General features: G+C 42.0%; 1 protein-coding gene across 1 annotated transcript; it reads right to left on the reverse strand.

The window, feature by feature from the left end:
* Nucleotides 1-831: 831 nt before the first annotated feature.
* On the reverse strand, nt 832-14971 carry phldb2a (pleckstrin homology-like domain, family B, member 2a). Its single transcript, XM_079237258.1, has 16 exons — nt 14915-14971; nt 13370-14328; nt 12903-13235; nt 9805-9939; nt 9386-9523; nt 8185-8331; nt 4997-5107; nt 4824-4913; nt 4523-4657; nt 3387-3486; nt 2753-2951; nt 2093-2183; nt 1857-2003; nt 1526-1745; nt 1271-1356; nt 832-1076 (listed from the first exon to the last, which is right to left on the reverse strand). Exons 1-16 carry the CDS (start codon nt 14967-14969, stop codon nt 936-938), a joined length of 3087 nt encoding a protein of 1028 aa, XP_079093384.1. The 5' UTR covers nt 14970-14971; the 3' UTR covers nt 832-935.
* Nucleotides 14972-17153: the final 2182 nt, after the last annotated feature.

Raw genomic sequence — 17153 nt, forward strand, 5'->3', positions numbered from 1 at the left:
AGTGGTAGGCACAAAGCACAGTACCATTGTGATTTGGGCAGATTGTCTACTTTTATGCGAAGAATATTTCTCAAGAACTACTAATAATTCATAACAATAACAACTTGAAAAGTGACTGTAATCATTTCTCCTACATGACTGAAGTTTGCATATGTGAAGAAAAGCCCATCTTAGGACTCAGGAATAAAAATGACACAAAGGGACATGTATGTGGTTTTAAGAAACACGGATGGTGGACATTCAGCCCTGTATTAAAAAAGCAGACAAGATCAGCTAATGCCGCCAGTCTGGCAGCAGCAATGAAATGCTTGAGTTAAAAATGTAAAATAATAATTAATTATAGAAATAATATTTGAAACATAAACCCAAATACAGATGGGATGATCTTAGCTGGGAAGATATTGTCAAGAAGTTGTGACCCACTGATACAGCCTGATGTCCAACAAGAAGTAGAGGAGGAAGAAGTAGAACATGTTGGACATGTACATTATAAGATGCAAGATTATAGAAAGGTGTTTGGCAGATCTGCAGCTGTCATAAACAAGCCGCATCGGTATGTAAAGCAGTTTAGAAGTGGAGCAGATGTTGCGTTTCTGATCATTTAGAAGTTTTAACTGAAGAAAAAAGACAACATAAAAGGGAGTATGATACAAGCAGAGATTTTGTTTAAAACAAACTACTAAATTAATGCATATTTTCTGATGCTTCAGCCTCTCTTGATACAAAAAGAACAACTAAATAGCTTATTTATGAAACCTGTATCGCAATTGTTTCGATATTAAACATGATTACATTATAAAGTGTGCTTTTAAACACGAGTTGTAGGCTGAAAATAATACAAGTGTAAACAAAAGTTAATTTGTTTGTTGACCAGAGTAGAGCACCACAACGTTTAATAAAATGTAGCGCCGTGGACCCTGGTCTGCTGAGATCTGCTACACCATGAAATGCATGTGTCCTTCGGCACCCGTAACCATGACATCCATCCAGATACGCATGGCCTCAGGTGACGGAGCCACCATGTAGTACACCCGATCGTGGGTCTTCACACTGAACGTCAGCGAGGGGTTGGGGCTCTTGGGTGCAAAAGTGAATGTAATGTTCATAAAAAAAAAAGTGAAATGAGAATAGAGCGGGGAGATGATGTATGTGTGGGAGGGAGAGAGATAAATGGAGGGAGGAAAGCAGAGGATAAACAGATGTCAACATTGCTCAAAGAAAATGAGGCGTGGAGATAATCCCACATACTGAAACACATAAACTGACTTACTTTGTGTGCATTCTTCAAATGGTCATAGTACACCTCCTCTATGGCTTGGAAGTAAATTACTCCTTTCACCTTGGTCTCGTGTTTGTCTGCAGCGGATAATATAAACAGAGTCCTGTGAACATTGTGATCAAAGCTTGCTCTCAGCTTCCAAAGTATCCCGGCAAAGCTTAAAAGTGGCATCACTGTTGTGGAAACTTTGTCTCATATCTTAAACTGCATATTTCCAACAGAGAACTGAAAGCAAGAGTTGCTCACCTGCATAGTAAGTGAGTGTCCTGCGATTCTGGTCGAAGACAAACCAGCGCTTCTTCCAGGTCTTAATCTTGCCTCCCATTTTGACCAGGAAGCCTCGACAGGTTTTATCAGTGATGGCCAGATGGAAGCAGGCATCTGGGCTGTGTCCCGCTGCCTCGATATGGCCGTGAAGATCAAAGTCATCTTTCCTTACAGGGAGGTAGCGAGTCAACAGCCGCGACTACGGAGAAAGCAATTAAATCACAGATTGATCAAGAAGTCTTCACACAAAGCTTATGGTGAAAAACAACACATCAGATTTCAACCTCCTCTCATCAGTTATTCTAAATACCTGTGATCTTTGTTTCTCCCTGAGCTTCACTTCTCTCTCGACAAGTTTTTGTCTCCTACTAGTCTCCTCCTGCAGGCGTTTCTCCAGGTCCTCCCTTCTTCGTCGCTCCTCCTCTAGAGCATGCCTGCGCATCTCCATCTCACGCTCCTGCACTCGCCACACAGTGGAAATGACATCCATCATCAAACACACACATCCACATCCACAGGAAGTCTTGGTTGGGTTTGGCTCATTACCCGATGCTCGAGGAGTCTTTGCTTCTCAACCTGGGCCTCTCGGAGTAAACGCTCCATCTCCTCGAGCTTTGCCATATTGGTCGTACTGGCGCTGATGAAAAATGGAAAACACAAGTGGTCAAACACGAGAATGGGAGAATACGCTCCTGTTTGTGGGACTTACTGTATATCATAAACTGAAACAACAAAAAACATTGAGGTGATACAATACTCTGCAACAACCAAAAAGACAAAAATAAGGCCGCACAAACAAACTAATTTGTATTAATACCTGGTGTAAAGTGAGTATATGTAATTCAGTTTTTAGGTTTTTGATTATTTTTGCAAGAAACAAGCTTGTAAGCTCCCCCATTAAACACAACAAATGGCCACTAACACCATTACAAAGGCTGTGGCTGAATGCACTAATGGTGATGTAAGTGTTCATGAGACAGCATAAGGACAGCCAGATATCATGTGGATGTGTTTGCCTCTCATCTCACACAAACACAGAGTATCACAGCCTCTTCAAAAACCAAAAGCATTTCCTCTTTCTGTTTTATCTCCTGATATTCTGCAGCCTTCATGCTCCAACTTCTTTTCTAAAAAGACACCTCTTCTTCTTCTCACTCCGTCTCTATTTTTCAAAGTAACCTTTCATCATCGTGCTTTCTCTCTGACCTGGAGATGTTGTCTGGGGAGCAGGCGGAGAAGCTGGTCTCCAGGCTGTCAGAGCTGTCCACACTGACAGTATCTGAGGCCTGGCTGTGGTCCGGGTACGTAAAGGAGTCTAAGAACACGCTGGTCTCAGACACCATCCTGCTGCAATAATCGCTTTTTCTCTGTCTGTCTTCATTCATGTGTATATGGCTGTTGCCTGCTGACAGATGGAAATATTACAGTAAAAAAGTAGAAATAACCCCAGCATGCATGATCTAATATTACAATGTTCTTTCACTATACTTTGATAAAGATCTGTCATTGATAAAACTGGATGGAGAAGGATTAAGGCTTTTGGGATGTGAAAACAGAGTTAATGCAGAATTGCTGTTTAGCTTAAAACACTCTCAATCTTCAAGAGCAAGCTGTGCAAACAAGTCATTTGCCTAAAGATCACACATTCCTATCTGGTATAATGTGCAGTTGTTCTGTCTTTGATATCAGATGTGGACTAAATATGGCTCCCTTTGTGCTGTGCCACAGATTATTGCAGCAACATCTCTTGCCCTACATGTAAAACGCCTGAGGTTTAAAGCTGGCCACATAGTAGAGATTTGATGCAGACAAACTGCGACAGCCTAGCACACTGACTCACTCTTGGGAAGGCGGCGGGTGCTCAGGTCCCTGGGGGAGAAGCTGAAGCCTTGTGGGATGACGCTGCCACAGCTGGAGCTTTGGGACAAAGGCAAGTGGGCCTGGGGAGGAAACATCAGCACACACGCTGTTCAGGATCAGGCTCGGCAACTTTCACATCGTTACAAACTTTGTGAGCTGGATGGGTGTTGTAAGCCAGACTGAAACAGAGAATTCCTGTTTGGGTGGATCATTCTCGAGAGACAAACAGTTAAAATAGTTCTGGATACAAGTAATGAGGGCAGTAAAATCCCCTTTTCTGTAGTCCACAATCCCAACGAGCACCATTTTTTAAAAACTCTTATGTTTTGTATCATCACCTATGCATCTCTGTGTCCATAGGTTGAGTGGCCAGTTATGGCTACATGCTCGAGGACCTCTAGTGGTTGCAGTGACATTTTTGCCCCCTCGTTTTACACTGCCATTTACTGCCTGCTGACTCCTCACACACCACAGGCCCCCAGCCAGTAGGGGCCACTAATGATAACACAGCTGAGTGCATGGCCGATCCCCAGCTGCTACTCTGTGCCAAGAGACACAGTTGGGGGAAAATAGTTCACGTTTGATGTTTTGGACTTCATGTTTTGCTAACAGCTAACAGAGCTACCCGTGCGCCCACTGCTGTACGTCATCCCATACTCGGCCGCTGCTACGCGTGCAGACAGCTTAGTGCAATTTGTTTCTAAAAGTTTGTATGAGATGTCTTTTACACAACTTCAATCCGATTGCTTGGGTACATTGGCACTTGTTTTTGAGTTTGACTGAAGTGTGTTTTATGACTTCTTACAGCCCATTAGGGTTGGGGGGTTAGCCAATTATGGGTTGTATTCATTCAACCGCATAGTACAGCATTAGTCGTTTGGAGACACCTGGAAGAGATCTGCACTCTACTGAATGCACCTTTCTAGTTCTTGTTAAGGTGTCTTCCAGGTGTCTTCCAGGTGGAGACACCTGGAAGAGATCTGCACTCTACTGAATGCACCTTTCTAGTTCTTGTTAAGGATTTAAATAAGATAAATACTAATAGTTCATTCAAGCAACCAGTTTGATCCTACTACCTTCAATGCTAGGATTATTTTTGACCAAAAGGTAAATGACCTTGGGAGGAAGCGTGCGTCCCAAGGATCTGCCATAAGAGCTGAGGAGCTGCTGGCTTCTCTTATGAGGTAGGCTGTCACTCGGGTGGCAGGAGTTTTCTTTGTTGCTTCTTCTTCTTTCCTTCAGAGAGTGCTGCTGTGAGGACACAAGTCAGAGGGATCATAAAGGGTAAGAAAGATGAAACATAACGGGACATCTCATTAGAGACATTGACACGTTGGTCATTCACTGTGTGACAGAGAAAGAGGAGCACTCGGCTGGTGGAAATATAAAGTGCATTATAGCTGTAGCTTACACCTACCTCTCTCATGGCTACAGAGTTGTTAGTGAAGGTATGCCCCTCAGACAACTCTGCATACTTTCCTTCTATGGACGCCAGCTTCTCTCTCTCCTGTAGACATCGGGATAAGATACTCAAGTAAATTCAATCAAACATTTAAAGATTTATATCAAAGATTTTTATTTTTTTTTTACCTTCTGAAGCATGACGAGCAAATTGTTTTTCTCTCTCTGGAAGTTTTCTCTTTCTTGTTGAGTCTGTAAGGTAATCTGTGAGGACTGTTTCTTCAGCGTCATGAGTCTTTCCTGTGAAAAAAACCCAGCACAATATCAATACACAATATTCTGCAGTGTTATAAAACAAGTAATGTTGTTTATTATGAAGCAGCAGCAAAAAGAACACATTATATTTCTGCCCCCTCTCTGTGAAATTGCTTTTAATTGAAAAATCAATCAATTCTTTCTTTATTAGTGTAACTGACCCTGAAGAGGTTTTTTTGATAGGGTGATTATTTTCTGCAAGCTTTTATTTTGTAAGTGTCTTTGTATGTTTTGGGTCCTTTTATTTTGAAGGACTTTCGGCGAGAAAGTATATGTCAATTTAGTAACTTGACTCCGTTTTAGAAGCAGGTCAAAATGACGGTGTATAATGAAGGTAACGGTGTCTGACGTAGAAAAGACAATGTAGGAACGGCCAAGCACCTAGCTGGAACGGGAACAAGGTGCTTTGTGTTTTATTGTGTTTTATTATATGTTTTGTGACTTTGTTTTAGTTAACCTGTCAATGTGTAATTGCATGTATGTAATAAGGTGCTAATGTTAGCTAACTTTTTCACACTCATAATAGCTCATTTTTATTTTATGTGTTCCATAGCTCTTACGTTGATTTTGGGACATATGGATTGAGAATAAAGGAGGAAGGAATAAACTTATGTTCATCAATCAAGCTGACTCTGAAAACATCAGTACGCTTTTACCATCGTCCGGCTGGGGTCTGCTACAATTAGTACGCAAATAGTAATACATGCTTACCAGTGTTGGTATTGCTGTTTCTTGTAATTAGTTCATGCTTTGTGCTGCATATCTCACAATTTTGCAGCCTTATTTTCATGCACAACCTGTAGTAAGATTGACGACAACAAACCACAATGTAGTAATTGAAAAAAAGCCAATATTTAAAATGATCACCACAAAAACTGTTTTCCAGAGTCCCTTTTTAACCCCAGTCAAACCCCGACCATTTTTCTCAAAGATTCCGATGGTTTGCATACCCATACTAAATATAGAATATCTCCTCAACCACAAGGGCTATTTGAATAATTAAAAAAGGTATAATAATAATCAGAAAGCACTTGTGAGACTAGTTCAGAGGTTAATATAGCAGTATATGTGTCACTGGTGTATTGGTTGATGATAGAACGCAGGAAAGAAAAGAAAAAAAGAAAAAAAACTTCCAGGTCGTAATTCCTCTTTTTACTTATGCATATCATCGCTCATATCATCGCTTTTTCTACGATAAAATAGCATCATGTGTTAACAGTATCTCTGCAAAGTTTGACTTTGATTAAGGGAAGTTATTAATTAATTTAGTGCACATTTCGTGAACCGTAGATTTAAGTTCCGCTGTAAACAAAATGCCCTCACTTTCTTCCTGGACCTTGGACGCTTCTGGTTCCACAACAGAGGGGCTCTGCTCAAGCAGATGCACCAATACATACCAAGCAATGTCGTGTGGAATATCCCTTCATCCTTAAGTAAGTCACATTTCAGTTTTTTGGCTGGAATCTGGTTGATATCTTGCTGAGGCTTTGTCTCACAAGGGCTTTGGTATTGGTGGATTCCGGAGGTCGTAAGCTTTACAGAAAGGTGCGCCAATCATACATGGCATCAAGCTCGGAATATGAAAATGTATATTTCCGTAACTTGGGGAGCTCTCTCGAGTCACTGTTGAGTCCTCTCAAGTCATATTTATGGTTTATGTTAATATTTATGGTTGAATTGTGTTATAAACATGTCAAATGGACTTAGATGCTCTTGTAAGGCCAGGCTGTGCAGTTGTTTTTGCTATGTCACATCAGTGGCTCTGGTATCGATTCATGGGAGTATGTGCAGTGTTGCCAACTCCTCAGCAAGAAAAATAGCTATTGGCTGTCTTAAAAGTTGCTAGAAGTCGCTAAATGACGTCATCGCCTAATTTGCATAATTGTAATGGAAGCTGTAGGAGACAGGAATATAGTGATATAGCAATTGTTTTACTCATTAATGACAGCTTGCTTTGGGTGGAACTGTTATAAGGCTGCTTTGCCTAGTTGCCATGTTTTTATTTATAACACAAAGTTTGACATAAATCTGCTTCACAGTACAGGCAGTATGGCCGTGTATCATCTCCAATAAATGGCTACAGCCAGTCTTTGAATTCAGGGTTTGATTCCCACTCCTGTATTTTTGAGCGTACAGTTAGACTGAGACATAATGACTATATGTTTAGCTGATGTCACAGAGAGGCACACACAGTGGACAAGGTGACTGAGGTCATTTATTTTAGTGTAACAGTGAAGAAATATTTACATCCCGCTCTGTAAGCCGGGGCGGGATCAGTGGCGCCTTTGAGCATGCGCGATTAATTTTTAGTCTGGACGCGGAGACGTGTGGGTCTCTCCTCTGCCGTTACTGCTGCGCGACTCGCTCGGCTCCTGTGAGGCTGCTTTGGGACGGCGGAGGGGGCGGGGCTCACTGCGGAGGGGGCGGGGCTCACCCGCTGCTCGCTGAGGACAGTAACTGCAGAACGATACGTGCCGCGCTTTCTCGTCAGTCTCCAAGACACCAGGAAGTCTCCAATAACACACAAAAAAGTCTCTAGATTTGTCGCTAAGAGGGTTTGGAAAGTCGCCAGATATAGCGAGAAAGTCTCCAAGTTGGCAACACTGAGTACGAGGACTTGGAGAGTGAGGAAGAGCTCCTCAAGAAGAATTCAGGGGCGCTGGGGCTCATCAAGTGCTTCAAAAGATCTTTTATTTTATATGATTTGGCAGATTAAGGTCAGATGAAGCACCGAATAAATGCACTTTATCTGATAAGAAACTTAGAACATAGATCCGCACTTTGGTTTTTCAATGACTATTGACGAGACTTCAACCTCTTAAATGAGAACAGGGCTATTTCTGTGGGCCGGTTACCGAAATCTGAGAGCAAGACTTACTTTAAGGAAAATGAGTTGTGCTCTGTCATCATGTTCCAAAAATACAGTCGTTTTTATACTGTATATATGCCTGACTGGATGTTAAACATTTAAAAGGGATGCAGTGCCAGTATTACCTCAGATGTTAAACATGCAACACATGCTACATGCTACATGCACTCTCATAGAACTTCACTCTCCGTACCTTGCGTGTGACTGCAATACGCTGACACTCTGCGATCTCTCGCAGCAGCTCTTGGCTCCGACTGTCTTTTTCTTCGCTCTGATTAATTTCTCTTTCCAGCTTCTGAAACTCCAAATCCTCCAAACTTTTAGTCTGCTCTCCAGCGTCCTGAGAAACAGCACAGACGTACACACAATAGCCCAATACAATAAATAACATAAATAGATGAGAATACACTGTTTAAGAATCAGATCTACTTTGGACACAAGGAATGAACTATAACTTTGGATAAATTGTGCATGCCTGTATGGAAATGGAACCCGTTTTAGTGTTTTTAGCACTATTTAACGCTCATTAAAATGTAAGCATTTCACTTATTTTTGGCAACATAATAAGTGTTAAATCGGGTGTCCTTCCAAGTATTCAGGGGATTTAGTTTTCCACCAAATTGGAGTCAGATGCGCTGACAGTCTTTTTTTTTTTACACATGGTAGCTATTTGGGGCCCTTACAGGGCAAAAAATAAAGTTGTGAAAAATAATGTGAGAGTGTGTTGAAAATGTGAGACAGGTAGGTAAAAGGTAGGTCTCCAGGATTACAAAGGACAAGGTCAAGACGGATAATAAAGATTAAAAAAGGAACAAATGAGGAATAAAAGAAAAAACTGACCGCACAGGTGAAATGAATGAGATCCGAGGTATTCGTTTTTTCCTGTGAGTCTTGGTGCTCATTGCTAACATGAACTAATTCTTGGGAATACAGAACAAATGATTTGTCCAGTTGAGTTAGTCTAGGTGTTCTGCCCAGTCGATTATAAGAAAACTACTGCTGCAGAGAAAGTCAGCTAACAGGTCTACATGCAAAACACTTTTTTCTTTAAACTATGTTTGGAGATGCCTTTACGTTTGAGCTCTTTGTTCTCTCTTGCACATTTGTGTCAACAGTTCTTGTTGAGGGTCTTAAAACAACTTTCCAAGCTGCTTTCCAGATCCCATTTGTGATGATCCCCCCCCCCCCCTTGATCTGGTGTTTTAAGCATTTCCTCTTGGAAACATGATTTGTTTGTTTAGATTGAAAGGAAATGTAACTGAACACCTGTTAGAGGAAGCTGTGGTTGAACTGAACTAATCCCCTAGAGTTTGCTTGGGCTGTTGCTTTAGTGCCTGCAAACCTGTGTCCACGTACTACGTCTGACATGGCTTGATCATGGTATATTTTTTTACCTGGGATTTCTCAGTGTGGCTCAGCTTCTCAATACGATGAATCTTTTTCTTAAGTTGGTCCAGAAGCTCCTTTTCCCTCTGCAGCTGTGTCATCTCCGACTCCTGTTCCCCCTCTAGCAGAGCACACTCCACCTCCATCTGCAGGAAAACAGCCCCACAGAGTAAAACATCTGTATTGGATGCTTAAAGTAAAACCAACTTGATTAAATAGATAATCAGACAGCATGAGACAAACAAAAGACCAAATGCATGATTTCTGCATCTCATTTTATCAGCTTTACTGTGATGAGCTTGAGTGATACACTTCTGCAAAATGCTCTTAGGTTATCAACAAGTCGTCAGTTTATCTCCCACTAGATGAGAAGCAACAATATCAAGCTGTTCAAGTGTCAGGTTATATACTGCACTCTGCTGTATACCTCTCGGACAGACTCCTCCATCTGGTTGTCCAGGTCTTTGATCTTCTGCTCCAACTCTTCTATGTTGTTCACAACTTGAATCCTCTCTTCCTCTATGTGCGTCACTTCCTGTTTCAGCTGCATGCTCTCCAAGGCCTGTAGTAACATCAGGAATGCAAATGCATGCTTGGCTAGAAAGGATACTTCATATTTTGTGAAAAATCTCCATCATAAGCATCTCGTGTTTGATAAAAAAGAACATTTTTTAAAACTGGGCAACTTTTTTTCCATTCATACTGTACAATAGGTTGTAAAATTATTCGCCAGCCTGTAGAATCAGTTATTTGGAATTAGACGGCAGCAGCTGCTGTTTTAACTCATCCAGAGCTGGATCGAAGACAACTGGGGCAGCATTCTTTTCTACGTGGTGTAATGGAAATCTCTATCAGTGCACTCCACTTCCAATCACGGCAAAATACTCCCACGTATTCCATCGTCTACCAACATCCTACAAACATCCGTTCATACTTATATGTGGGTACATTTAAGAGATCCTGTATTATCAGGTATATCTTCCTTTTAGGACGATTGTTTTTGTGGTCGTGGCGTCTGTGGTCAGCAGCTCTAGGATTTATAGTTCCCCCAGCGGGTTGTGAGTGCTCTTTCTTCCTGCACATACTGCTCTGAGGAATGCAGATGGTGGAAGAAAGGGTATTTGGAGTCTGTAAACCTCTGTCACGATTGACACATTGCAGAAGGGGTGGTCTTAACTTGGAAATCTAATTTCTGCAAACTCAGGGTGTGTTTGAAAGTTGTATCTTTCACATAAAAAAACATTGATTGATAACCTGTGTTGATGTGTTCACTACATTCTGGTCTTCATATTCATTCAGCCTTAGCATAACATTTCAAAACATCTGGAAAAACGCATGTCTTTGCCATGCATATACACTTGCATTCTTCCACTCCCACACACCCGCACACAGTTGTGCATGCACACACACACCCATGCACACACTAATTCTCCTTGGGATAAGGTCATTTCCTGTTCCCTCAAGTTGAGTGCAGAAACAAAACGTGGACTTCTTCATTAAAACCAGACCAAGCCATTAGGTTGTTACTGCTCTCGAGTGGAAAAGAAACTGCACTTTTACAGAAACAGTAACTCAGCAGCACTAGGACTGTGACAGTGGAGGAGGGGGGTCTGCATGGGAGCAGTAAGCGGGAGGAGCCTGGTTTGATAAGAGACAATATATAGGGTATTGTGTTCAGGTATTACCTGCAGCAGTGCCCTTGGCTCTGCTGGCAACAATTGGTAGTACATTTATGCTTGCAGTACCTTGATGATTTAGTTATTTATGTTAATTTAAAATGATGTACATTCTGTAAATTGTTGTCAGTTATAGAGTAGCCAGATATTTGCTCCCCATGTATTACATTGTGTGTATCGTGATAACGAGCGGCATGGATTTTCTTCTTCACCAGCATTGATTGTGCCAGACTCACCTGCCCTACTACCTCTACATGTCGACAATAAAACACAATGGAAGTGGACTCTTCCAGTGTCTCATTGTGCGTGATCATCTATCACAGCACCTGGTCATCAGCTTGGTAAATGGACTGCACTTGTATAGTGCTTTTCTTGTCTTCCGACCACTCATGTCATCAACACCTATTCACATCCATTCATACACTGATGGCAGGGGTACCGTGCAAGGTGCCCACTCAACTATTTGGGGTTCTTGCCCAAGGACACATCAACATGGACTAGCAGACCGCCGATCTGATTGAAGGACCACCCTGCTCACCACGGAGCCACAATCGCCACAGCTCACCCTCATGCAGTCCTGAATATTCTACAGGAGGTCTTGTGCAACTTTGATTTTCCTGTTTGTGTCTAAACATAAACAGGAAATGTCCAAACTGCACACCATAAACTGTAGAAAACTTCAGACTACAAGCCAAATGATTTTGAGGAATTTGTGTTGAACCAGAGAGATTGTGTTGAATACTATTGAGGAAGACGCACACTAAATCCAACTACGATGGATGTGCTGTTAGCATATGACTCGGGGCCTGCACAATAACTGCATGGCACACTTGGACCACATTACTCCCTTCAACCTTGCTGGTTGTTTCTTAAAAGTTAGGAATAAAATATTCCTAGATAGAATTCTAGATGTTTTGAACATCATTGTGTACACTTCCCCACAAAGTTCACACACACACATCATGACACACACACACACACCAGATTTTGAAATGGTGTTTTGGGAAAAGGGAAGTGGAAAGCATTTACCCAGATATTTCAAAAGGTAAACAAAAATCAACAAGCTATCAGCATTCCACATTATGCAGGTATTAAATGGGTTTTTCAAAGTAGACATTTTGACTTGTCATAGTAGGAAAAGCAGAGGCGTTAATAATAATAAAAGCTTGGTTCAGTTTAAGTGTCCTAGTAAGCCTTGACAGTGTGAAAGTGAACCAGTTACATGCAATTATTCCCTGCTGAGAATTGATGAGCACCTCTGTTGGTTTTTTTCACCTCATTATTTTGGTGCAAAAATTCACTGGTTTATTCTAGGCTTTGTCTCTGTCAACCTCATTTCTAGCTGGATCTGTTTTCAGCACAAAAAAATTGCACCAAGATTAGCAAAGCCAACTGTTCTTCTGTCCCAAAGTGTATCCAAGAAAATCAATGATCGCAACTCTAGCCATTCTATCACAAAATGTATAAGCCACCATATACTGTAGCTGTGTGGTATAACATGTCCTTGTATTTGTGATAACCTGTGGCTGTTTTTAATTAATGAAATGTATTCAAGGTTTAAATACGAATCAATTAAATCCTATGTAGTCCTTGAAATGAACATCATCCCATCTGTATGGTCCCTGGAGTTAATTCAGTTTACAATTAATTTAATTAAAATGCAAAAAAAGTTTTTTCCTTTAATTGTCTGTTGTAAAGCATGTTTTTATTGCCTTTTTTTTTTTTACATTTCTTAGAAGTATAACTGGGATTTAATTGAATTATTACTTCCTCATAATTAGTCAATGTCATCCTCCTGACCTGATGTTTATGATAACCGGTCAATAGGCATGACTTTGGATAACCTTACTTTAGCTCTGTGGTGGGTGGAGGGTGAAGGGGCACTGCTGTTCAGGCTAATAGCCGGTGAGTGGGACCTGGCCTCTCTGTAGCCGCTCTGCTGACGCTGGCTAACCTGCTGCTCTTCAGCGTGTTGGAAGTCTTTGGCTTTGGCTGCAAAGCAGCTCTCTGGAGCGGTGCTGCCCGGAGAGTCGGAGAACACTGACTCATCGTCTGACACCTGCAGCTTCTCCAGCTCCTTATTGATCTTCTGCAGGTCAGAAACAGCTGAGCCTGCCGGCTCTCTCTCCACATGGCCAAACTCAGTGCACAGGTTTAAGATGGTCTCTAGACGCTGGCACTCCTGTAGGCAGGTGATACAAACTTAATTATCTCACAATGTTTTAATTGTTACTGTTAACTCCTATGCTTTAAAACAAGGTGTTAAGAAGTTGTGAAAGTAGTATACAAGTGAATCAGGGTCAAACAGAAACTCACCAATCTCTGCACTTTCTGCTCCCTGAGTCGTTCGTCTCTCTGGTGCAAGTGATAGTCTCTCAGCTCCTCTTTGCCATTCAGAGAGCTGATGCTGCCCACCCTTTGTCCTGGACCCAGCCCACCCTTCCCAAAGGACAGCCTCCCCTCTCCAAAGCCCAGATCTAAGCATGTCCCATCCATCTCTACACCTAGAGAGCTCAGAGAGGCCAGGCTGGCCCTTCTGGGAGTGCTGGGCATGCTGGCTGGTACTGTCACATCTGGTGGTTGCTCAAGGGAGGAGAGACTACGCCGCTGCCCTGCTGAGCCTCTGTGGGAACCCACTGAGTGTCGTGACGGTAGTGACAGAGCAGGTGGCTCTGCTGCGTTGTGAAGCCGTGGCAGAGAACGACTATGCAACCCCAGGCTGTTCAGGGAGCCAGTTGAGTATTTCCTCTGCCGGGAGTCTCCTCCAGTTTTGCACTGAGAGTAGAGCCTGCGGCTCATGCGAGGGCTGGACGGTACGCTGGCGGCTCCACTTTTGACCCTGGGAGAGCGAGGTAGGGGCTGTCCATAGGAGAGCAGAGAGCTCCCATCTGCTGTGTGAGTGAGGAGCAGACTGTCTTGTGACTGGTGGCGAGGGTGGGAATGACGAAGCAAGCCGTTAGGGCTCAGCTGGCGTTCACCTTGGCGAGGTGATGGAGGCACGCTGCTGCTGGTCATGTAGGTCAAAGTTCTGGAGGCAGACGGAGGCCGCTCCGTATTGCCGAGCATCGACAGTGGCCTGGTGGACTGGGATCCAACAGGTGAAGGCACGCTAAGGTATTTGCGGTTGCACTCAGCCGCCCTCAAACTGGCCTCCAGAGCACTCTTCCTGCGCTGCAGCGTCTCCATTAGGTCCTGTAGCTCTGCCTTAGAGCGAGAGCCCCTCAGCAACGACCCACCTACTGAGCCACTGCTGCTGCGTTCAATCTTTACACAATCTGTAAAAAAGAGAGTTGGCAGAGCATGAAACCTGTCCCTTTTTGGACTTTGTGTCTGTCAGGTTTAATGCAGCCCATCTAATAAGCACCAGCTCAGCTATCACTCATGTGCTGAGTAAGGGGGGGAAACCAGTGAAGAATGTACGCTCATACAATTCTGAGCCCAATACAAACATGGGCTCAATCAGTGGTTCAGCTTCTTCTAAAAATGGAAGAATGCTGGTGGACCAAGACAAGCAAGAATGCATCATAGTCTCGACGGCAAGAGAGATCACTTCCCGCCCAGCCCAAGTATCTGAGCATGTAGTGTGTGGACGGTGTCCTGAGTCACCATGGGTGGCTGGATGCTGAACCATTAAGAATTGTGATATTAAAGAATGTCCACATCCTGTACTCCTTTGTTTCAAAACTCCTGATAATTTAACCCTGGTTTGCTGGGTCAAATAAAACGTGGCTTATTCATGTTTTATTACCAAATGTATGTGAAATGTATAATCTAAAACTGTACATTACTGTGAATTGCACTGCTGAATTACCAAATAAAAGTGATGACTAAAACAAAAACGTATCTTGAAAGTTGTCTTACCTGAGTTGTAGCCCAGTGCGGCCACAGCACTCCTCTGAGGAAACATGCTGTTCATCACACTGACCTCCGATCTCTGATGCAGTCTGAGGATGGGGTCAGCTGGGCCCTACGTGCTTTGTTATCTGAGAAAAAGAAACAGGAGAAGATCAGTCTGAAACTCACACAGCATGAACGAAATAGCAACTTCTTATTGCTTGTAATAATATTGTCAAAAAGCGATTCTCCCATTGAAATACAAATATACTGAACCAGTTCAACTTTCCCTCTTAACAGCAGTCTTCCTGCAACATCATCTTTCAATATGAACAAAAGAATTCAAGGAGCATCCCAGGAAGTTGAATCCATGCCTTGGGTCCCTCAACATAACCTCTTACAACTGTACAACAATACCTCAATTCAAGCAGATATTTCACATGTGCATATTTAAACGGGGGAAAAAAAACTTTCCAAAAGACTAAGTAGGAAAACAGATCCAGAGGAAAGTTTTTTTATGCCTGGCTCAGTGTCACCAATAAAAACCAAGTCTGAAAGCGCTCTGCACCTTAATCTTTGTTTAAGCCTGAAGCTCGTGACCAGATTCCCTCACACTCATTCGGATATTAGCATCTTAACAGCTTCTGATTTGGTTTAATTTTCACTATTTCATACCATTATAAATGAGATAGTTTTAATTTTGGGTGACTTCAAATGATAGTGATTTTGACATTGCTTTAAGTATATGATTACTCAGGTCATTATTAAGAGAATGATAAAAATAACGCAAATTCAGCCTCCAACAGACTACAGACAGATATTGAACAGCCAACATTGCAAAGAGAAAGTTGTTCTCTCTCTAAGAAAAAGAAAGCTAAAATATATAAATCCAACAAACTATGAAATACATCTTCAGGTCCCCACACTCCAGGCCATAACTCCGAAAAATCAGATTGAAAGGATATTATTTTTTCCAGTGATACAACAGAGGGATTTTAAAAGTCAGATGTTGTTTCCTGAATCCACACACACACACACACACACACACACACACACACACACACACACACACACACGCACACGCACACGCACACGCACACACACACAGCAGAGAAAGACAGAGATGGCTGATCCAAGACTTTCTGCTCCTGCTGTCTGGAGAGAGGGCCTACAGGAAGTAGGGTGTCCTTTTACAGTCACACAATCAATCGGTATGAGTTCATTCTCCAGACCTCCTGAAAAAGAAGGGGGGAAAAGAAAACCCCTTCCACATGTCATGGAGCAAGAGTTTTTACTGCTTCACTCAGACTACAGCCAGTTTATAAACACAGAGAGATGTAAAAAGATCAGATGTTTTTTCATGGCATGTGTGGTAACACAGGGAAGATAAATACTTTCTCATTGAATACCGCTCGAACCGTAGTTTCATTTCAAGTCTCACGTATTGTCAAGACAAATACAATGTTTACTTCTATGGAAAAAAAAATAAGGTTGCATAAAAATCAATCAGTGTGGCAAGTATCGATTGTTTTCTGTTTCGATTAATCTTCTGATTATTGTCCTCATTAATCATTATGTCTATAATAACCTGAATGAAATAGTGATTAACACTTTTTCCAAAGTCCAAGAGTGACATCTTCAAAAGTCTTATGTAATCTGATCAACAATCTGAAACTCAGTATTCAGCTTACAATGATACAAAAACAGAAAAAGAGCTAATACACATTTGTTGATACTTCATTGATTAATCAACAAATTATGTTAAACTCAATGCACTGTGTTTACAATAAACCGGTTCAATATCAGGCATCAAACAAATGAACAAACACACACTTGGGGAGGTACTCAACAGTTTTCTTTTCTTTTTTCTTTTGTAAATGTCATCTCCCAGCAATGTTAAGTAATGCACATCAAGTGTGAAACACATTTAGACTTTTAACAAAGTCAGATAACTGTGACAGCTCAAAACCATTCGCTTGACTTTTTGCACATTTCTTTTAACACTAGCTTGCGTCCTTTTACATTGGCATGAGAAACCAAAAACATAAGTCAATTCAAATCAGTTGATGCATATTGTATGCACACATCTCTACACTTGGCATCAACTGTGCATGCAGCACTTCTCTGCAGGCTACTAAAAGTCTGGCATAGCGATGTAAACTGCACAAAATGCAACAGCGTGATTCTCCCGGAGCATCACTGTTTGTATCGACAAGGACATTTAGAAGAAGACTGCATCGAAAAGAAAAGCGACTGACCTTTGCTT

Source organism: Taurulus bubalis (genome assembly GCF_910589615.1).
Source record: "Taurulus bubalis genome assembly, chromosome: 2".
NCBI classification, from domain to species: domain Eukaryota; kingdom Metazoa; phylum Chordata; class Actinopteri; order Perciformes; family Cottidae; genus Taurulus; species Taurulus bubalis.

Bases quoted from the DNA above. Each gene is read 5' to 3' on its own strand.
- phldb2a (XM_079237258.1), bottom strand. From the start codon at position 14,969: ATGAACAGCATGTTTCCTCAGAGGAGTGCTGTGGCCGCACTGGGCTAC. The intron at 9,524-9,804 runs GTATACAGCAGA...GTTTTCCTGCAG, and splicing joins TGGAGGAGTCTGTCCGAGAG to ATGGAGGTGGAGTGTGCTCT. The intron at 2,184-2,752 runs GTCAGAGAGAAA...ATTTTTCATCAG, and splicing joins TCCCCAGACAACATCTCCAG to CGCCAGTACGACCAATATGG.